The 21,396-nt window shown below is 41.8% G+C and overlaps 2 protein-coding genes across 5 annotated transcripts; one reads left to right on the top strand and one right to left on the bottom strand.

Annotated features, from left to right (window-relative positions):
- Window positions 1-1,675: 1,675 nt before the first annotated feature.
- lcp1 (lymphocyte cytosolic protein 1 (L-plastin)) lies at window positions 1,676-15,637 on the top strand. The gene is made up of 16 exons (XM_031746642.2): window positions 1,676-1,833; window positions 7,560-7,655; window positions 8,368-8,516; window positions 8,644-8,767; window positions 9,456-9,588; window positions 10,750-10,831; window positions 10,940-11,105; window positions 11,342-11,484; window positions 11,829-11,924; window positions 12,283-12,478; window positions 12,584-12,662; window positions 12,796-12,910; window positions 13,486-13,619; window positions 13,875-13,995; window positions 14,366-14,490; window positions 14,594-15,637. Exons 2-16 carry the CDS (start codon window positions 7,592-7,594, stop codon window positions 14,721-14,723), a joined length of 1,857 nt encoding a protein of 618 aa, XP_031602502.2. The 5' UTR covers window positions 1,676-1,833; window positions 7,560-7,591; the 3' UTR covers window positions 14,724-15,637.
- A 736-nt stretch (window positions 15,638-16,373) lies between these two features.
- cnot11 (CCR4-NOT transcription complex, subunit 11) lies at window positions 16,374-21,220 on the bottom strand. Of its 4 annotated transcripts, none has more exons than XM_031746649.2 (8): window positions 20,827-21,220; window positions 20,268-20,731; window positions 19,888-20,052; window positions 19,557-19,709; window positions 18,709-18,911; window positions 17,768-17,970; window positions 17,256-17,352; window positions 16,638-16,835 (listed from the first exon to the last, which is right to left on the bottom strand). In XM_031746649.2, the coding sequence occupies exons 2-8, from the start codon at window positions 20,584-20,586 to the stop codon at window positions 16,638-16,640; spliced, it is 1,338 nt and encodes a 445-aa protein (XP_031602509.2). In that variant the 5' UTR covers window positions 20,587-20,731; window positions 20,827-21,220. The 4 variants fall into 4 exon arrangements, with proteins under 4 accessions (XP_039456204.1, XP_031602509.2, XP_031602510.2 ...); XM_031746650.2 differs by having other exon boundaries at window positions 20,268-20,608; XM_031746651.2 differs by having other exon boundaries at window positions 20,268-20,608; window positions 21,008-21,220.
- Between the last annotated feature and the right edge of the window lie 176 nt (window positions 21,221-21,396).

Here is a 21,396-nt window from a genome sequence, read left to right as displayed (position 1 = left end):
CGAGGAACAACCAGGATCAACCAGTTGTTTTCACAATTAGATAACAAACCACACATTCAGGGGTAATGCAGTCAGTGGGCTAATGGAGTGATGAATCCATATTTTTAATATTTGGTTCAAGCTATTACACAAATTACTTAGTAGCTTAGCTATGAGCTTTCAGGCTTTGCTGAAGAATAACGGTGGTCATGTCAAATATGGACTTTCAGGGTAGTTACATGGATATAACTGCACGTTTCCATAAATCACTGCACCTATTTTCTGTTTTCCCACAAAAATATAAAAAAATGAGTGGTGGCTCGAGACTTTTGCACAGTACTGTATAATGTCGTGAAAAAGAGAGCTTGCAGAGCACTCTGAGCAATCCCGTGAAAAACAAAGTGCACTAATTACAATAAGTTGACGTAATCTTTTCTCTATGACTTGTTGGTATCTCATATTATTGTGGAGGAATTTTGGCCCATTTTCTTTGTAATGTTGTTTCACTTTATTGAAGTTTGAGGTTTTTTGTTTGCGCACTGCTCTCTTGAGTTTCTACCACAAGATTTCAGTCAGGCTGAGGTTTGGACTTCATTGACGCCATTGCACAAGCTCAATTTCTTTCTTTTTCAGCCATTCTATTGTAGATTTGATGGGTGTGCTTTGGATCATTAGATATCAGATAGATGGTCACACATTGGACTCTAGAATAGTTCGTGGTGACTCAGTGACAGCAATGTGCCCATGTCCTGTGACCAAATCATGACCCCTCCACCACAGCTGGTATGAGGTGTTTGGGTTTCTCCAAATACAGTGCTGTGCATTATGGTCAAACACTTCACTTTGGTCTCATCTATCCAAAGGACATTGTTCCACACGTCTTTGTGATTTGTGCTGAGATGTACTTTTTAGAGAGCTGAGACTCTCTCCTCTCTCCTGGCAAACCTTCCAAACAAGTCAACCTTCCTAAATAACTTTGGGAAGGTTGATGCACTGTGCTGACACACCCCTGCACTTGACTACTCCAGACCTGCAAACTGCCACAACCTCTGCTTCTTTAGAGGTGCTCACACTTTCTGATGGTCGTTTAATTAACTGCACTTGATAAATACTCTCTTGGTTTCTATGGAAGCAGTAATGGCACACTTAGTTTTTTACATGTGGGCATGAAAATGTTCTTTTTCACAGCTGTAGTTTATGTGTCTGTAGCTACCTAACTGTTCCTCAGTGCGTGGCTCTTTGTAACTCCAGCTCTCTGTTGTCTTTACCTGCCTCTCAGCTTCCCTCCTTGCTTTCTCTCTCACTAACAACCACAATTATATCCAAATAAAAATGAAATTGCAGATTAAATAAGTAGATACTAAATGATATAAGGTGACAGAAAAAAACTACTTGCCCAGATTTCTTCAGTATTGATTCATCTATTGAATTTGTTTCTTTTAACTAACACCTTCTTTTTGATGTCACAATGTTTTAAATGATACCACTGGAGTCCTGCGACACCTAAATGCCCACGGCGACCGCTCCGGCAACTGTTCAAAAACTGCAAAAGAAGCTTCAAACTGTTAGTGGTGGGGGGGTCACCTTGACTTGTAGCCACCGTGCATTGCCATATAAAGACAAAAAACGCCTTTCATTCCTGTTTCTAGTTTCAAGTGTTGCATGTCACTTCCTTCCTCTTAGATTTGAATAGATGCGTCGTCGCCCTGCTTTCGGTCCCAACTCAGTGCGCTGTCTGAAAAGCAGTGAGCAGCACAGCAGCCAGAAGAACCGACTGAGGACGAAAGAGATAAAGACGGACGACAAGTGTTACCCTCCGAGCCCAGAGATCAGCCTCCTCACCACGTCTCTCAGGTAAAGAAGGTAGAGGTCAGGTGGCTTCTAATCCACGTAGGTATTTCCTGAAGGCGTAACTGCAGGGTGAGAGTAAGACTTAGATTTTTCTTTTTATTATTTAATGCCCTTTGCAGAATAGAAAGAGCAAGAAAGACTGAAAGATGAAGAACATCTCTGCAGGGCATCTTTGTAATGATGTATTATCACATATATCGCTGCACAGCCATTGATTTTATTACTGAAGCTGGATCTTTCTTGACTGCAGCTCAGTTTTGCTGCTGTGTTCATTAAAGCCTGCCCTGCCTCAAAAACCAACAGCACAAACTCTAAACCCACCTTGTTTACAGCGTGCATGTTGCCTTTAATCATTTAACACCTGCTGTACATAAATAAAACAAAAGAGCAGCTAGAAGCAGAGTGAGGCCTGCACGGGGGAGAGGAACAGTGCAGAGAGCTGAAAAGGAAGTTTGCGGTTTTCAAACTTCAACTGCAAAAAAAGAATCTCTTTAAGGTAGCAATGGGTGGGCAGAAATTTAGAGATCATCTCAGGACAAGCGATTAATACTTTATGTTTGGAGAAGATGCTAAGCTGTGGATACAGTTAACTCAGACCTGCTTGGATGATGTGCGCTAATGAGGTTTATTATGTGTAAATGCTCTCAGGGAGGGGTGAGGCGAGATTGGGGCCATGATGCTTAGAGACAGCCCTCTTTCTTTGTGCTTTGTGCAGCTTTTTAAAGTACTTCTACCCATGCTTACCAAATAATAATACTTTTGCTACACTACTTTGCTATTTGATTTTACTTGTCAATCATGCAATATTCTGATGAAACAGGATGCTTGCCCACAGATGAAGTAACACGTGTGCATTCAGTGCAGGATATTCTTGACACTTGCTAGTGTTGCGTGTTTTAGATCGTGGCGCTGCAGGCCATTAAGAGGCTGAATGGAAATGAGGAGAAACATCGGTGTAAAAGCATTTCCTGTGGTGTGAGGCTTTTTTTAAATAAATGACAGCATGCATGAAACATGGGATGTGCGGCGCTGTGGTGAGGAAACGTACCGCTCTTGCTTTAACACATGGAACACACTAAAATGACCTGTTTGCATCATGTTTCCCCCCACGCTTTTCTCGGTAATGACGCCAGCTCACTGTAGCAGCGTGCAGAGCTTTGGTGGTATGTTCTCTGATTATTTTCAAAGTGGAAGGTGGAAGTCTTTAAAGTTAGTTTGTTTTAATATTAGGTGGCGCAGTGGTGCAGGGTCACCTCACAGCAAAAGAGCTTCTGGTTCAAATCCCAGCTGGGGCCTCTCAGCGTGGAGCTTGCACATTCTCCTCGTGTCTGCGTGGGTTCTTTTTGGGTGCACTTCAGAGATGTGCATGTTGGGGTGTAGGTGTAAATGTGAACGTGGTTGTCTGATTGCTTCTGTGTGTCAGCTCTGCGACAGGCTGACGACTTGGCTAGTGCATGCCCCGCCTCTCGCTGGGGTGAGATTTATTAATCCTAAATCATCAAAGCTTCAGCAACACTTCACTATTTTAACTATGTTAAAAATTAGAATAAGAGATTTCAGACACAGTACTCATGTGTAACTAACTTTAGATTTTTTTTGTTTGTTTTATTATGAATGCTGTTTAGTCCAGGTGTTAGTCAGAGTCAAGATACAAAGCAGTGCTGGGAAAAGGTGAAATACACACGGACTCATGACCCGTGTACATGAGAAAGTTAAACCGTGTGAACTGTAAACCCTGTTTTTAAGGGGGTTAAAGTTTTCAGAACGGAAAACAATATTAGCAACAAAAAGGAGAACTCATGCATGCAGATGCTAAATCAGTCAGAAATGGTTGATATAAAAAATGTTTAAAAATAAAACTGTGAAAAGAAACTGGAGCTTGTTGCCACAGAGAAAAACAGATAGTTTGAGGCAGATCACAGAAGAGCAGCAGTGCTGGGTTTATGAGCTCAGCGACACTTTGCACCATAAAGGCCAGACTGAGTCATTTAATTTCCATCACCCATTTTAGCACATTAAAAGAGTTAAGACCCGTACTTTCGCAGAGCTGAGTTTCATTTCTGCTTCTGACTGCTGGCTGCTGTCTAACAGGCCGCTTGATTTTTAGTGGCTCAAAGCTAATTCTCATACTTAAAAGATACGTGTGTGCACATGGTGAATTTGGCTCCAAAATCAAAATAAGAGTGCCAGAGTGGACTTATTAGCAGCGGCTAATGAATGCCAGTGGTTGAGTCTTGCGTTCGTCATTCACCCACGCTCAAAAAAAAAAAAAGAATCTGCCCAAATTAAATAGTGTAAATAATCTAACAGTATAAAGCCCTTATAAGGCCCTTTTTGGGTGCTTGTGGCACATTTATCTAACTGTGTTGTTTATAGTTGTATATCTTAGACTGTACAATTTTTATTCTTTATCATGCTGCTGTAACATCTATGTAACTATCTATAGATCTATCTATTGCTGACTTCAGGCTGTGTTTATTGCTAATTAATTTAACTACATGTACATTTCCCAAATAATTTAGTTACATAAGTAAATGTGAAATTTTACATTTAATGGAATTTGCCCAAATGATATTTACTTGATTGGTACAAATTCAGTTTATACCAGGCACATTTTCCTTAATGATGAATTCTTTGAATAAATTAACCTTTGATTTTATATATTTCAGTTGCATTGTTCTCATAATTATTGTTTCATGTTCATTGCGGGCGAGGAATCTTTTTTGTTTTTGTGCATCTGTGGGTCTTGCTGCAGAAATCTCCAACACCCTTTATGGTCACTCTTTACGAACAATAAAACAAAACCCAGCCCGGCCCTCCATGAAGGACACTTGACTATTGCCCACTAGAAGCTGAGAAACATTTACTGTGTACCTGCACAGTTCAATCCAAATGATTCATACATCTGTAACCTGTCATCTCTGTGGATCTGATCCAAAAATGTGCAATCATTAAGTCTTTCTTTCTTTTTTTTTAGTCACTTGTAGCTCAGTGGGGTTAGCTTGAGCAGTTTTAGCATTCATGGGGGAAAAGAAAAGGAGAAGAAGTTTGGGTGTTTTTACACATTTACATATTTCGACTCATGCTAATATTAGCTGCGTCTTTATTTATCCTATCTTGGGTTTTGGGTACATCACCTGAAATCAGCTAATTTTGCTCTTTTTAAGGCAGCTTTCTTTTGATTGGCTGCCCCTCATTAACATAGGTTTGAACAACAGGTCATTTTACAACAGTCATTGTAAACAAAGTATTTCGTCATTAGCTTACAGCTGTCTGCAATCACTTACTTATCTTTCATCAATGTAACTGTGGCTGTGACACTTCTCTTTATACTGCGACACCATCTAGTAAATCGCTAAGTGTAAATCGCATTTTACAGCAATTTGCCTTTTCTTATCATCCCTTACATCAGGTAGCTTTTCGTCCAATTTTATTAATAAAGTCATCATCAAAGCGCCTTCCCTATAAATCTGTCGTAGCCCCCTTCCTCCTTTTGTCTTAAATGTTACTTTGTGTGCCTCTTCACGTTCGACTGCCAAAAAAGGATCTGAAGTCGACAAATGCTCGGAGTGAATCATCACAGACTGAAATATAACGTCCTGCGTGTCATGTGATTGGCAGCTACTCAGAACTGCTTCACTCTTCCTTATCTGCAGCTTTTTCCTTTCTTAAAAGAAAAAAGAAACAGGTCATGAACATGTGGTCATTGTCAACGTGACTGTTTGGCTGCAAAAATCGACAGCGCTCCAGTTAAATTGCATTCTTTAAAAATGCAACGCATGACAGTGCAAGAAGAATATATTGCAATGATTTTTGTTCATTTAGTCTCTGTTTTGCCCAAGTGACACTGGAAACAATAGGTTTACTCGGTGGCGTAAGTGGTACATGAATAGATAAATCTAGATCAAGAATGTTAAACTGAAACTGTCAGAATGGTGAAATAAAGGACCTTCTGTCACATTACAGCATCAGAAGTAAATGTTACAAATAGTCAAAGTTTCCACACTTGCAGTCTGAAGCTTTAAGTTTGGCACTGCTCTGCCTCATTTGCAACATGACCTCAAACTTCCCACTGAACTGAGATCATCGATCACATCTTCAGTTGCTCAGTTCCTCTCTGCTCTCAACTTTTTTTGTGAGTAAAGAACATCGAAAGGAATAAAACCTGACTATGTGTTGGTGCGTCCAAGAAGCTGTTTCAGACAGAGGCTGAAAGGCTGAGGTTGATGGGCTCCCACCAACAAGTCCTCAGAACTAACACTTCTACATCCAAGGAGCAAAATGTGCCTTCAGCACATTTTCTCTGGGATCTAAAAACCGATCGAGTCAGCTGACACAGAAAAAATCATTAGCTCTACTGCAGCATTTTTTGGAACAACATGGAGTGGGAGCTTCTGTTTGCTAAACTCTGTCTCCAGTTCCTGGTGGATGTTTGTCCCTGAATGAAAGCTAAACAGAGTTTGAACATGTCATCTCTGGATCTCTTCATCAGCTTTCAAAAACAAAATTAATTAGTTTAATTCTTCTTAATTTAATCACTTAAATTATGGTTCATTATTTATCACAGCCTCAAACAGGGTGACATCATCTTTGACTATAAATCAAATCAGTAATGATAACACCCAGAAATGTAAATTCTCAGACAGCTGCAGCTTTGGTTGCTGTGGTCTCTGAGCTAATTCTATTTGACTCTAAACTGCAATCATCTGAATTCTCTGTCAGATCACCAATCTTATAGCATAAGAGCCTCTTTTGATACCCAGTAGTAGGGGAGATCGCTCCGCCCACTGCTGCCTAGCAGCAGAGAAAATACCGTTAAAATGAGAAGACCCTAATCCATATGATTTATGTCCAAACAACATAAACAATCATCAAGCTACACTAACAGAGATGCACAGAGCGATTCCTTGATTTACTGAAGCGATGGTAGCTGGTGCTAAACCTGTGACTACACTCAGTACCTCAAAAGATTCTCAGCGATTAAAAAGTACCACCTCTTAGAGTGAGACTTGTTGTTGTTGTGCAGCTTTGGGTAGACCTTTTCTTTACTGCACGGGCTGGTAGAGGGACTGTGTTTCTAGAAATGTGCTTCAGGGACGTCCACACAGGAAGAGACCGGCAGTGTTGTGTTGACTGGAGACTGTAGGATGTCAGGGATGAGAGGTGAAACGGAAATAGGCAGTTTTTAAGTTCAGTTTCAAGGTGAGAAGCTGATGCGACCGCCAACGAGAGCAAAGGATACTTTTGATGAGGTGGTAATTGCAAAACTGGAGGCTTGAATGTCGACTAGACAACCGCCATCTACAAATGCAGACGCAGCTTAATGTGAATGAAAAGATTCTGGTTTCTAAACAGGGTTTTTGTGAACCAGAGCATCACTGTGCTGTTTCCTCTTTTGGCAAAGAATTTGTATGTACTTGCGACTTGACTGTTCAGTGGGTGGTTAAAGGTTACCTGCGGGACCTCAGAGTGCTCTGATCTTATTACACGCCCAGCAGTAATGAACAGAGAGGCTTTTGTCTGTCAGGCAGGAAGTGAAGCACAAGCAGGAAGTTTTACACTGGCAGAAGTGAGAACTGAGCAGTTTGCTTCACAGTAGAAAATCAGGATACCATCTTTGAGTTTCCTCTTTCTTTCTCTACCACATGGTCCCCGCTTACATGCTACTCGGTGCTGACAGGCTTTGACTTTTAAATTTAATGATGTCTTGTTTTTTTCTCTTGTGCCAGTTTCAGGTTCCTCTATTGATTCACGCTTCAACATGGCCGCCCCACCAATCACTGCAGAGGAGCTGGAGGATCTTAGAGAAGCATTCACTAAAATTGGTAAGACAGATGTTCAGATGATCTCTGAAGGTGTGCTCAAAAGATGTACGACTTTGTTAGTGTGTTTAAAATGTCCTGGGTGAGTGGGAAAAGTCAGATTTGGCTGTCTTTTGATAGTTCTTTCCTCTAATTGTATTTTTCTTTCTTCTCATGACAAAGATCTGATCATTCCAAATTTCATACAGTTACCATTCAAATAAATACAAATGCCATGTAAAGAAGAGATCCCTAAGAAGACACAGCAACAGGTTAAACTAATATCATTTTGAATATTTAAATAAGGCTGATGTGTAATCTCAGCAGCCCGTGCAGCCACAGAGATGAGAAGGAAGTTACACACCGGACATGAAGTTAGGTAATAAAACAATACCTATGATTAATATTTCAGGCCGGACATTGTGTTAGAGAGAAGTGTGCAATCTGCACCGTTAGCAGAGTGAGTAGAGTAGCGTTGCATGATTTTAGCTTCACTACATCTTTCTTCTGATTGGTTGGAGTTGAAGAGGAGATGATTTGGGTGCACAGAAGCCCCACCCACCCGCTGTGTGCCTGAGATGACCATATTAAGGATATCCACCTGACATCATACAGACCTGTGCCTGAGCTATTTAGAGCGACTTACATGAGTTACTGTCTTCATTCTATGAGACTTTATAGGGAAAGTTTAATGGACCCTCTTTAAAGTTATGCTTTCCCCTCCATCCTCCTCCAGATGTGGACAATGACGGCGTTATCAGCAAGGATGAGCTTGATGCTGTCCTCAAGGCCGCCAACCTTTCACTGCCCGGCTACAGAGTCAGAGAGATGATCCAGGAGCTGAGCAAGAGCAGCGAAGAGCTCAACTTTGATAAGTTTACTGAAGTGGGTTTACTGTAGAATGATCAGACGAATATACAGTGCAGACATGGTGTGTGATCACTGATCACTCACTTCATGCATACTGCATAAATTATTATTTCTGACCTTTCTTTTTTGTTCCCATCTCCAGATTGTCCATGGACTAAAGAGTGCAGAGGTTGCAAAGACCTTCAAGAAAGCAATCACCAAGAAGGAGGGCATCTGTAATGTGGCAGGAACCTCAGAGCAGACTGGCACTCAGCACTCTTACTCAGGTCAGCACACACACAGTCGTGTTTTCATATCATAGTAGGGACATCAAATTGATATAACACTTTCTCCCTAGCTGCTTACCCTAACCATCAAAAATGAATGCCTAACCCTAACTGTTTGCCTAAACCTAACCATAACCTAATTGTAACCCTGACACTAAAACCACATTTCGAATCTCAAAAATGCCTTCAACCTTGTGGGGACAGGCATTTTCTCTCCATAAGGTCTGTTGGTCCCCGTAAGCATAGTAACATTCTAATTTTTGGTCCCCACAAAGATATGGAAACACACCCAAACCCAAACCCAAATACATTAGACATTACTGGAGAGTTTTCATATCAGTAGTTCGCTTAATTTGATGCCAACCAAGCTTAAAAGTGTTTATGTAAACAATAAAACAAACCTATTATTTAATATGAGATGCTAACCTAAACTGTATGAATGATAATGATGAATGATCAGGATAAATGGGGCCACCGATAGTCAGTAAAAAAAGCACATCTGTTGTTATATGTGTGCATTGTTGAACTTGCCTCAGAGAATCAACTAAATGAATCAGACACCAGAGTCTGACACACATATGTATATAAAGTAATTTAAAAAAACAATCCGTTTTGTTAATATTTTGCACGTGGTTGATGCAGATGATCATCCAGCTGCTCACTTTAATTTGCTTTTTTTGTTCTGCAGAGGAGGAGAAGGTAGCCTTTGTGAACTGGATCAATAAAGCTCTGGAGAAGGATCCAGACTGCAAACACGTTCTGCCCATGGATCCTAACACCAACGACCTGTTCACCGCCATGGGAGATGGGATCGTTCTCTGGTACGTTATCTTTCACAGGAACAACAGCTGACTTCCTGAAAACTTAACTCACGGTTTTAAATACAGGATTTCACCCTGTTTTTCTGCTTAGAGCTTTGTAATAGCTTTCTTCTGGAAAATGGACAGATTTAGTAAAGAAACATGGCATCAGCAGTTACACATACTGCACCTTTAAAGCAGGCAGGTTTGATATCTGTATACTGAAGCCCTGCAGCCTGATAGACTGACAATGATAAGCAATTTTGAAACTTTAATAAAGTGCTAGAAAAGTGCTAGAAAAGACTTTCTAAATATTTGTGTCTTCTAGTTTTTATGAGAAACACATCTGATTAAAGTATGTTGCATATGTTTTACAGACGTGCTTGGGTTGGATATTACTTTAGTTTTAAATAGCTATATTAACTTTACTGGTTGGTTATAAACTGAAAATTTGAGCAAATTTAAATGACAAACCCAGTTCCAAAAAAGAAGACAACTGTGATACCTTGTAATAATTTTTAGATCTCTTAAACGTATATTTTATTCACAAGACACCACAGGAAACAAATGTTTAAACTGGGACATTTTACTACTTCATTTTTGGAAGCAACAGGTCTAAAAAGAAAGTTATGACAGGGCTATGTTTACCACTGTGTCGCATCTCTGCTTTTAGCAACAGTCCGTAAACTTATCACTTTTTTTTGTATTTGCTTTTTGTTTCATGATGTGTTGCATCAGCACCTGGATTCTTACACAACCTGTTGTAATAGATGCGGTGCAGCTTAGCCGTGTCTGATCAGGAGCTTCCTGAAAGACGTTATCTGGATGGAAGCACATGTTCTAAACCCTGTATATACCTTTGAGGACTTTGAACTGGGCATGCACTTTTGGAAGTGGCCATGCATGCCCATGACAAAACCAGCCTGTTTTTAAAGGAGTGCTGCCTGAGTGAATGATTCACTATTGATTGTCCACCATCTCCCTGCTCACAGATATTTCTCCAGAGTCTCTGATATTATGTACAATCCATGTAGTTTTGCAGATTCGTGAACCTCTGTACTTCCTTGCTGAGATATTTTAGCTTCAGGGACATTAAAAGACAGAAATGAAAGTAGTTCTACTTTAGAATTGGGGAAGAAAATAGTTCTGTTATCAATCTGGATGTTTTTCCTCTCTTGTTAGTAAAATGATCAACCTGTCTGTAGCCGACACCATCGATGAGAGAACAATCAACAAGAAAAAGCTCACACCCTTCACCATCCAGGTGAGACTCTCCTTGATTCTGGCAATGCTTCTCGTCTTCTTCACCTGCCACTGTCAGCAGTCTAACAGAGTCTCTGTGCATGGGATATCTTACTGCTTGATCTAACAGGAGAACCTGAACCTGGCCCTGAACTCGGCATCAGCTATTGGCTGCCATGTGGTGAACATTGGAGCTGAGGACCTGAAGGAGGGCAGGCAGCACCTGGTCCTGGGTCTGCTGTGGCAGGTCATCAAGATCGGGCTGTTCGCTGACATCGAGCTCAGCAGGAATGAAGGTGTGTGTGTTTCTCATTTAGAATACAATGAAAGCTAAAAACAGACTAAAAAAAGACCACAGATGTTAAAAAAATACTTTGGAAGTGATATTATTTACTTGCTGAGAATTAGATTCAAGTATTTAAGACAAAAAATAAAACCAAAGCCACCAGCTGCTTTTCAGTTGCTAACCAGCTAATCTATACTCACTCCATGCACATGAGGATGTTTTTAATATCTGAACACATGCGTGCAGCTCTGATCGCTCTGCTGCGGGATGGAGAGAGTCTTGAGGATCTGATGAAACTTTCCCCCGAGGAGCTGCTGTTGCGTTGGGCCAACTATCACCTGGAGGAGGCGGGCTGTGGCAAGATCAACAACTTCAGCAACGACATCAAGGTGATCACACACAGACACACATCTGGGCCTTCTGTATAATGCATAAGCAGTCTCAGGCCCAGAAACACAAGCTGGGTTTAAACCCGAATACTGAAAGCAAGAGAACAACATCGGCAAAAGTAAAGCTAACTCTGTGTTCTCAGAGTCCCACAGACCAAATGGAGAAAAGAACTGCTGTAGCCGAGTTGTGATCACTTTTATTCATAAAAGAAAGTCAAATCAGCCAACATCAATCTTTCATCGATACTGTACTGCAGACAGACTCACGTTAAAGACCTTTTCTTCTCTACAGTGTGAAGTTGTCTGGCTGTTAGAAGGTAACCTTTCCAAACTGTTTGTTCCAGGATTCGAAGGCGTACTACAACCTGCTGAACCAGGTGGCACCCAAAGGAGACGAAGAGGGAATTCCCCCCATTGCCGTTGACATGTCAGGACTCAGGGTAAGACACCCGAGCATGCATCTGATAGCCATAGTGACCATTTATAGGACTAGTTCACACACATCAGTCAGTGTTGCTATTGTTTTTTATTATTATGCTATTTTTTCATTCTTTGTTCCATAAAATATCAGAAAATAAAAAATCTAATTCCTTAAAGCAAAAGGCAACATTCCAAATACGTAAAATACAAACTTTATGAATTAGTTTTGGTGCCAAATTAAAAAAAAAAAAAAAAAGAACAGTTTAAATAAATATGTGCAGACTTCTGTTGTGACGGACCTGATTCTTCAGGAAACTCTGATTTTCAGCTGGTTTTGGTTCTCACGTTCTTATGTCGGCCTTGCTGCTTGCTCTGCAGGAGAAAGACGACCTGAAGCGAGCGGAGCTCATGCTGGACCAGGCCGAAAGGCTCGGGTGCAGACAGTTCGTTATGCCTACAGATGTCGTCCGTGGCAACCCTAAGCTCAACTTGGCTTTTGTCGCCAATCTGTTCAACAAATACCCGGCTCTGAAGAAGCCAGAGAACCAGGACATCGACTGGAGCTCCATCGAAGGTGGGCTTAATTCATATGTGAGAGATTCCCAACTTTCTAGACCTCAGTGTTCTCGTTTTCCCGCCATGGATTTTTAATAGCAGATTTTTTGTTGTTTGTTTCCAGGTGAAACCAGAGAGGAGCGCACCTTCAGGAACTGGATGAACTCACTGGGAGTCAACCCTCGTGTAAACCATCTCTACGCGTAAGACATCTCACTGCTCTTCCTCTGTCCTTCTTTGACATGCAGCATGTTGAGAATGTGAACACGTAGACAGCTGGACGGTCTCTCAAGATTACAACACCAAAGTGACGTGATGTGTTTGTTTGTGCTGCAGAGACATCGACGACGCCTTGGTGATCTTCCAGCTGTACGAGAAGATCAAAGTACCAGTGGACTGGGACAGAGTCAACAAACCTCCCTACCCCAAACTGAGCAGCAACATGAAGAAGGTACAACAGCTCAACACAGTTCAAGTCAGACATGATGGCTCATGATGGCCGGCTCTTTCTGTCTCAGTTCTTCAAATGCCTCCCATCTCACTGTTCCAGGGGAAAGACATCAATTTATGATGGATATGAAAAACCCCCCCAAAACATTTTCATCGAATTTGACCAAATCCACGTTGCCTTTTCTAGAAAGATCAAATTTCCATTCATATTATATACAAAATTTGCAATGATGTTCGCTCTCCTGATCCCACTATGAATTCTTGAAATACTTCTGTATTCATTCACAGCAGCCAATGATTGTTTGTGAAAGATGTTTTCATTCAAAATTTTTTTTCTTTTTTTGCAACCTCACGACCCAGCAAGACGTTTGTCATTACGACACATACTATGCATGTTGTAATGACACATTACACATATCTGTGAAAGGATTCATCTGATCTGGAAAAGAACATTACATGTGTGAGAAGCTGTAAACAACAGGACACAGGACTCAGAGATCAGATATTCAGATATTTTAGGGATTTCAAGCATCCACTGATCCGTGCTGAACCCGAGCCTTTGTTTGTGTGTTCCAGCTGGAGAACTGTAACTACGCTGTGGAGCTGGGAAAGAAGGAGGCCAAGTTCTCTCTGGTCGGCATTGCGGGTCAGGATCTGAACGCAGGGAATCGAACCCTCACCCTCGCTCTGCTCTGGCAGCTCATGAGGAGGTAAAACCTCCCTTCACTCACTTCTCACATCTCTTTGGTCTCATCTTCTTATTTTGGTTGCTCTGATTTGTGATGCGAACGTATAGGGCTGTTGGTCTAACCCGATATGAAATCAGCAGATATTTGAACGTGTTTTGGCTGTTAAAGAAAGCGTGGTAATGCATTGAAGGGTGTATGGCACCAGGAACTATTTAACTTAGTCTGCTTAGAAATGCCCCATTCAGGAATCTCTAAGCTACCTGTGTGTGCACTCAGGTACACCCTGAATATTTTGGAGGACCTGGGCGATGGGCAAAAGGTGATCGATGACACCATCGTGTCCTGGGTCAACGACAACCTGACAAGGGCCGGAAAATCCACAATCTCCAGCTTTAAGGTAACACCTCGACAGTACCCACATGGAAATCCTCCTTATCCTCCAGTTAATACTCCTGTGCACAGATTTATCACAGCTTTAAAGGGAACCTATTCTACTTATTTCCAGCTCCAGATCTTTATTGTTGAACTTCGCTAGAGTTGCTTTGTGGTTCAGACTAACCCGAGTTTATGTTGCACTGGGCCTTGGTGCAACTGCTTAACAGTTTGATCCTCTGTCTGAAACAAGCCACTGCGTGAAACAAGAACAAAAACCCAACAGGGAGGTTTTGGTTACACTCTGGATGGCAACCAGGCTCATAGCAGTGTAGTTTCACATCTGTAACACTAAACAATGAGAGATTTACAGTAACTCTGCTGTTGTTGGTTAGGACGGCTCCATCAGCACCAGCATGCCGGTTCTTGACCTGATCGATGCCATCCAGCCTGGATCCATCCGGTACGACCTGCTGAAGACCGAAGACCTGACTGAGGAGGAGAAACTCAACAACGCAAAGTACGTACAGCTCTTCTTACAGCTTCTTATCACTTAACAGTTCAGAAATGTCTCTGCATCGCCAGCAGCAGGAGATTTAATCCAACAATTACTGTGTCTTTAGGTACGCTATCTCCATGGCCAGGAAGATCGGCGCCCGGGTGTATGCACTCCCCGAGGACCTGGTGGAGGTCAAGCCTAAGATGGTGATGACGGTGTTCGCCTGCCTCATGGCTCGTGGCCTGAGGGCCTAAAACCACAATCACGTCCCGTCTGTGAAGAGGAGACCTCTAAAGCTAGCACCCAAAGGAAATAAGTTGCTAATGCAGAGGCTCCACTCACAAGTTGTGGCTTTAGACTGTAACCATTTAATGACCAGAAATATTGGATTTATGATGGCGATACAGCTGTGGGACACATTTCGTAACATCTGCTGGTGATTGATGTCTTTTACTCGTGTTTCTTTTAAATGTACAATAGAAAACTTTGTTTTATTCAAAACCAAGAAGCTGAAATAATCCCAAGGGTCAAGTTAAACCTCACCTAAAGAGTTGATTTAAAATCACACAAATCACAGGTGTTACTTTAAATGTGTTTTTACATGAAAATATGAATATTAGAAAAAGGATCTGTACCAGTCTTGATTTTCAAAGTGTTTAAGTCAGCTACACAGATTTCTACCTCCAGCAAATAAACTAAGGAGAAAAAGTTCATAGTGTTTCAACTGCAGACTTTTAGCTTCAGTGTCTGTTACAGTAGCTGATTCACAACTCACAGAAGACGACAAATCAACAGGTACAACCAGGAAACAAGCACAAAAATAGGCTTTAAAAAAAAAAAAGAACAGAAAGGCTTTGAAGGCAGCTGATTGGAGGTTAAATGTCCATCTTTGTTGCTGTATTCATTTTCCACTTTTCCTCAATCATCTTTTAACTGTGAACATTAGAAAAAAATAGTTTTTTCCAGTAAAGACTTAACCGGAGCATACATACAATCCACATTATATCACAAAGAGTTTTATTTCCTATGTAGAGCTGCAACAATTCATTTTTTTAAATTTCTGTGAAACCACAAGTGATCAGTGTAACACAGAGCCATCTGATTACAGACCCAGCCAAATCAAAATGTTTATATGTGATGTTTTTCAAGAAATAAACCAATTTTTTTTTTAATTACTTTTGTTATTATTCATTTGACATCCTGACATTTAAGTGGGGTAATCACTAACATTATATAGTGATGGACATTGTGACATCACTGTGGGATGCACACCTGGGTCGCACTCAGAAAATGTTTTGTTTTTCCCTGATCTCAGTGGAAAATGTCACAAGCTCAGATGAGTCCAACTGCCATTACGCTGACACACTAGATGCCAGTATTAAGACTTGCTGCTCACCTGGCCGCCCATTCTTCATTACATGACCCACTTTAACTCTTACCTTCATTGAGGCTTTCAGCACCTGTGGTGTGAAATTAATAATTGGCAGTACAGCAATTCCCAAAAATGAACATAACCGGTAGACCAGTGTGTGGTAAATGCTAAAGGAGAACTGCAGCAGTGGGATCAGCCAGCTCTTATCGTGGCTGCTGTGCAGATACGTCAGTAAAAGTGGTTTTTAGCCTTCTTTGGCAGTTACTGATCTAAACTGACACCATGTTTACTCTTAACTGTAACTTAATATTTAACAGATATATTCTTTCTGAAAATGTAGGATGTATTTAGCGTCTTTAAACTGTCTACAGGAAATACTGTGTCTGCCTGTATAAAAAGGATTTGAGTGTCACAGTTGTGTGAGGATGCTGATACAAGCCATTCAAGTACTCACCATGGCAGGCAGGCGGCACAGGGGGATGTGAGTGACAAGAGAAATGTAACAACAATCCAAAAATACAACTACACGGAGTCAAATAAACAATCTCTTTAATGAAAGAAACTCAGGTTTCATTTTCAAGGGGAGAGCAGTGGAAAGGAAAGGAAATGCTGCTGTCCTTTAGGCAGAACTGGATGCCAAATTTGAAGGACTTCATAACATATTTACAGTTTTTCCTCTGAGCTGCACAGTTTTCTCCTCCTGTGATGTACAGGGACACTACGAGTGTGCATTAGAGCAAACAGTCCTCGTTTAGCCGCTGCTTCAGTCCGGCCCGTGTAGCATCTATGACAAGTCTTATTTGGCAGGTTTGGCCTCGGTGGGGTTTTCTCCGGTGTCCAGAGTCTTGAGGAGGCGGAAGAGGCCGGCGGCCTCGCGGATGCGGCTGAACTCAATGCAGAAAGCCTGAACCTCGATGAAGAGGTCCTGAACATTGATAATCTTGTTCCGGATGAGCGACTGCAGGAAGACACAGACCAGACGGACCAGGCGATTCTGGAAGAAAGAAAGTGTGATTAATACCTAATAACACCACACAAAGCATGGTCTCCAATTTACTGGAAAACACACTGAACCAGTTCAGAAGATTCTCACCCAGTGTGGGGTGAGCTGTGCAGTACAGCCCTGTCAACAAGTCTGAGCTATAGTCTGTGTACTCAAGTCATTCTACCTTTTCATTAGTCTATTATTTAGCACTTATTAGTAGGGGTGTATGTGCTGCACATGTACAGTTTGTGGATACACACCGCTAACCAAGCTTGCTAGTGTTAGCTGATTAACACTCCACACTCACAACAAAACATATCAACTTTCTGCTCCAAAACTTGAGGAGTTCTTTGTCCTTTTATGGAGTTTTTTTTCAAGGATTATGATTAAATATTAAGAAGCATCACTATATCGAGTGTTGTACTCTACCTGCATGTATTTGTCTTTGATTTGCTCACAGGTGGAGATGCAGTTAGAGATGTAGAGGTGGATAAACTCAGGAGGCAAATCCACAGCTGTGGTCAACCTGAGGACAACCCCCCCCCCAAAAAAACAAGAGTGACATTTCCACTTTTGACAATGAAACATTTAACAGCTTTTAAAACAGACCCAGTTTAGTCAGTCAGCTTCTGAATGAGTCATAGCGTGAGGCGAGTTTAGGGATTAGAACTGGGCTTACTGGCGAGAGGCCGCTTTACTCTAGTCACACAAAGTGCAGATTAAAAAGTAACCAGTGACACAAACCCCACAAAACCTTGAAAATGTTTGAAGACAGGATTTAAAAAACAAAACTTTATTTTTACTTTGACTTTTTAAAACTCAGAACACTGACTAAGAGCATCAGTGTTCTGATCATCGTCCTGGCTTTGGTTGTTTTGTTTTTTTTCAAATCACACATTTTGCCTTTTTCTGTAAGCAGCTCCACGGCTCCGTGACCCCACCTGTTGACGACCTCCATGGAGTGCAGCGACATGTCCATGTTGACCAGCACTGAGAAATATTCTGTGATCTGGCTGCTCTGCATCAGCTTTAGCAGCATCTCGATGGCCACCAGCGGGTTGTTCTCAACCAGGTCAGGCAGCTTTACCGGAGACAGACCGATGTGGTAAACCAGCTTCGGGTCCTTCTCCAGCTCAGCCAGCAGCTGCAGTGACAGAGCATGCAGGGAGTTACTGACAAGCAAAGATTTACACGCTGCATTTCAAATACACTGGAGGAAAAATGATAAATATATTACCTCTGATAATGTCATAATGTTAAAAGCTCAAACCGTTACTGGCTCCACATCTGGAAACAAAGATTTTATGCTTTCTCTTGTAAACCCTCTCTTCATAATTCAGGGTCAACGGGGTGCTGGAGCCTATCCCAGCTGTCCTGGGGTCAGAAGCGAGGCATGCTCTGGACAGATTGCTAGTATGTCACAGAGCTAATCCTCAGTAACAACAGACTGTATAATGAATCTCTCTGGGTCTGGGAGTGATGGTCGGACAAAAGATGTCAATTTTTGATGTGGCTAAATATAAAAAATTATCATCTTGTATAAAGATGCATACTGTCCTCCAGTGTCTGGAGAAACAGAAATAAACTCCCACTATCAATCAGCTGTAAACTATCAGGTTTATCCTCTGATTAATCCATCTCATTCCATTTTATTCCTGTTGATTTCACATTCTGACTCTTTTCAAACCATTTTTCAATGTCTTGTCTTAATATATTTGTCTTGTGCTTTTCTCCTTTTTGTGAAGTAGCAACGTTAACCCTGAAATTCCTCTCTGGGTTTATCTAGTTGCACTCCAAAGGCAGCTGGTGGCAGCACCATAGTTTCAGTTTAAATAGAATTTCAGTGCCTGACTTTAAGAGAAGCATTCTGTGGCTGACCCACCTGTGATTGCTGCTGTGCAGACAGCGGGCTCTTGAAGGCCTTGGACATGATGCGTTTGATCTCCACGCCGGTGCTGTTCTTCACACACATGGAGCGATCCCACTGGATGCTGTGATCTGGCTCGGTAGGGTTCAGCCACGCCAGCTCGTCCTCACACACGTGGAGAGGAGGCGGCGGCCGGATGAACTCAGGGCGGAAGTGACCTGAGGATTAAACAACGATATTGAAACACTTGTGATAATCCTGGTCTGTTTCAGACTTAGCTTTATTCATGGGTGGCGGTCTACTCTAGTAACCATGGCTACATGTGTGCCAGCTTTAAAAGGTGTTCTCATGTTCAGAGAGCGATGAATTGTAATATTGGGACACCACGACAAAGAGCTTCTTGTGTGACCATGCTGCTTCATCTGACTTATGGATGAACATAAGTCAGATGTGCACTTGACAGCTGAAAACCCACAAAACTGCCAGCAAAGCAAAACGTTCACTTGTTTTTCATCTGTGATCTCCTTATTCACACAGCTCCTGTCTTGTAAGCTAGAAGTGAATAACCAGCCCAACGTTTTTTTAGTGATGAGAAACATGATGATAAGACATACTCTTTTCATTTTGCAAATTGCGCACACGCACACATTGAAATCACTGACTCAGGGTCTTTGTGTCATGTCAAATCATTCTGAAAAAGATGGAACACGATGACCTACTGAGGTGACCTCCTAAATTGATCCCCCCCACCTCCACCAACAACAACCGTGGTCAATCCTAAAATCCCTTTTAACGTTCTTTGTTTTCTGCATAACAAAAGCCTTTTTTGAAAAACGAACAAACAAATCACCAATAACACTTACTTTCCAGGGGAGGGCGCGGGCCTGTGACCAGAGACTCTATGATCTGGTTGGCCACAGAGCTGTCGAATCCTGAGTTGGATGAGTCTGGGTCTGGATCGTTGAGAATGCTTGGGAAACTGGCCTTACTCTGAGTGGGCAACTCTGACTGACGCTCTAAACAACAAAGAGACAGAAACAGTGAATTAAAACATAAGAGAAACAAAGTGCACTGCAAACTAAAGAAGAAAAAAAATTGTCTTTTAAAACAAACCAGTATAAACAAGTGACAGTTTTGACCAGTCACACCTAGTCTTTCAATCAGTAGATCATTTATGGGTGAGTGGGTACTGACCTGCCAACGCTAGCTGCAACCCGCTGATGTCTACAGACTGGGGCATGTTGCCAACATCCATGCAGGACACCTGTCTGGGTGTCTTTTTGAAGAGATCCCTGGGAGGTGCCAACATCAGTTGGGACAGGAAGAACTTCTCAGGTTGGGTAATGGGAGGCAGGAAGCCTGGACACCAAACAGATGAGACTTCATAGCCCTCATTCATCATGTTACACAGTCACACCAAGACTGCCAGTGTTACTGGGTGTTTTCCAACAAGAACTGAGCGCAAATGTTTAACTGAACTGAACAAGTTTTTGTGAAATGAGAAACAGTTGGCTGATTTCTTTCTCGGTGACATAACCAAAGTCAGGAAAAAGCGTTTTCACACGGAGACCTACCGGACAGCACCTTCTCCTGCTCCTCTCCGGCAGGTGCGGGGTTCAGCAGGTGCGCGAAAACAGCGGCGAAAGGGTTAGCGGCCAGTGGCTCGGTGCGGTACATCTCCCACAGCAGGTAGAGGGCGATGAGCCGCTGCGGGGAACTGGGCAGTAGGTCCGGTTGCTGCAAAAGCATGACCAACACCGAGCCCACCCTGAAGTGCTCCGCTTTCCCGAAGTAATGATGAAAGTGAGTGGAGAGGCTTTCGAAGGAGTTGGTGCAAGCCTCTTCCGAGATGATGCTCAGCAGGTTGGACAGTTCCTTCGGAGCGAGTGTCATGGTTTCCTCAGCTGAATCTTTTCTGCTTGGGCGGAACCGTTATAAGACTGTATTGTTTTTCTTTAAATAGCTAATATAGCAAATACAGCATCTCCGCAACGAACCGGGTGTGTTTAATTCATATTTGAAGAGGAAATCTGAAAAGCTACAGAATGAAAATAATCAAACGAGTTAGCAAAAAGTTAGCTTAACTAGCATTGCGGCGCTAACTGACATAAAGCGGCATTTTCATAGTCATACCAAATATTCCGCCCCACAAACTCCACTCTGCCCGGTGCTGAAACTGCATAACAGTCTTACAAAAACTAACAAAACATTAACCGATAGAAACATCCAAGTTTGTCCAGGTGTTTTCACGACTGTTGAGAAACGGTGACCGATGTATTAGCAGTTTAAATTCACGACAGTACGTCTGTCATACCGAGCTGCATCATGGGTGATGTAGTTTCGTACAGTGGCGTTTCACTTCCCCCTTAAAATAAACTCGCTAAAACACTTTATATAATCATTTAAGTCATCTATAGGAAAGCAGAAATTTTAGACTCGAAAAGCGTGAAGCGTCATCCAATAAGAGTCACTTTTAAAGCTACAGCTGATCATAAAATAGTGGTTTGACTAACTAAAGAGCTTCTTCCTTTACCCATCAGTCCTAGCGTTATCATTTCCGGCGTTGTCCTGTCGAAATAAAGTGATCATTGTCGATACACTCACTTAAAAGTGTTCTTTCATTCAGTTTTTTTAAAACCTTTAAGCAGGTTTGTGAATATTTTTTTAAAAATATTCTCAGTTCTTGTGACCATACGTATTTAA

Source organism: Oreochromis aureus, linkage group 16 (assembly GCF_013358895.1).
Source record: "Oreochromis aureus strain Israel breed Guangdong linkage group 16, ZZ_aureus, whole genome shotgun sequence".
Lineage (NCBI taxonomy): Eukaryota > Metazoa > Chordata > Actinopteri > Cichliformes > Cichlidae > Oreochromis > Oreochromis aureus.
The sequence above is the reverse complement of the archived record's forward strand: the minus strand, read 5'-3'. Positions and strand labels throughout refer to the sequence as shown.

Bases quoted from the DNA above. Each gene is read 5' to 3' on its own strand.
- cnot11 (XM_031746649.2), bottom strand. From the start codon at position 20,586: ATGACACTCGCTCCGAAGGAACTGTCCAACCTGCTGAGCATCATCTCG. The intron at 19,710-19,887 runs GTCAGTACCCAC...TTTGTTGTTTAG, and splicing joins GTTGCAGCTAGCGTTGGCAG to AGCGTCAGTCAGAGTTGCCC. The intron at 18,912-19,556 runs GTAAGTGTTATT...TTTAATCCTCAG, and splicing joins CCCGCGCCCTCCCCTGGAAA to GTCACTTCCGCCCTGAGTTC.
- lcp1 (XM_031746642.2), top strand. From the start codon at position 7,592: ATGGCCGCCCCACCAATCACTGCAGAGGAGCTGGAGGATCTTAGAGAA. The intron at 12,479-12,583 runs GTGGGCTTAATT...GTTTGTTTCCAG, and splicing joins CGACTGGAGCTCCATCGAAG to GTGAAACCAGAGAGGAGCGC. The intron at 13,996-14,365 runs GTAACACCTCGA...GTTGTTGGTTAG, and splicing joins CCACAATCTCCAGCTTTAAG to GACGGCTCCATCAGCACCAG.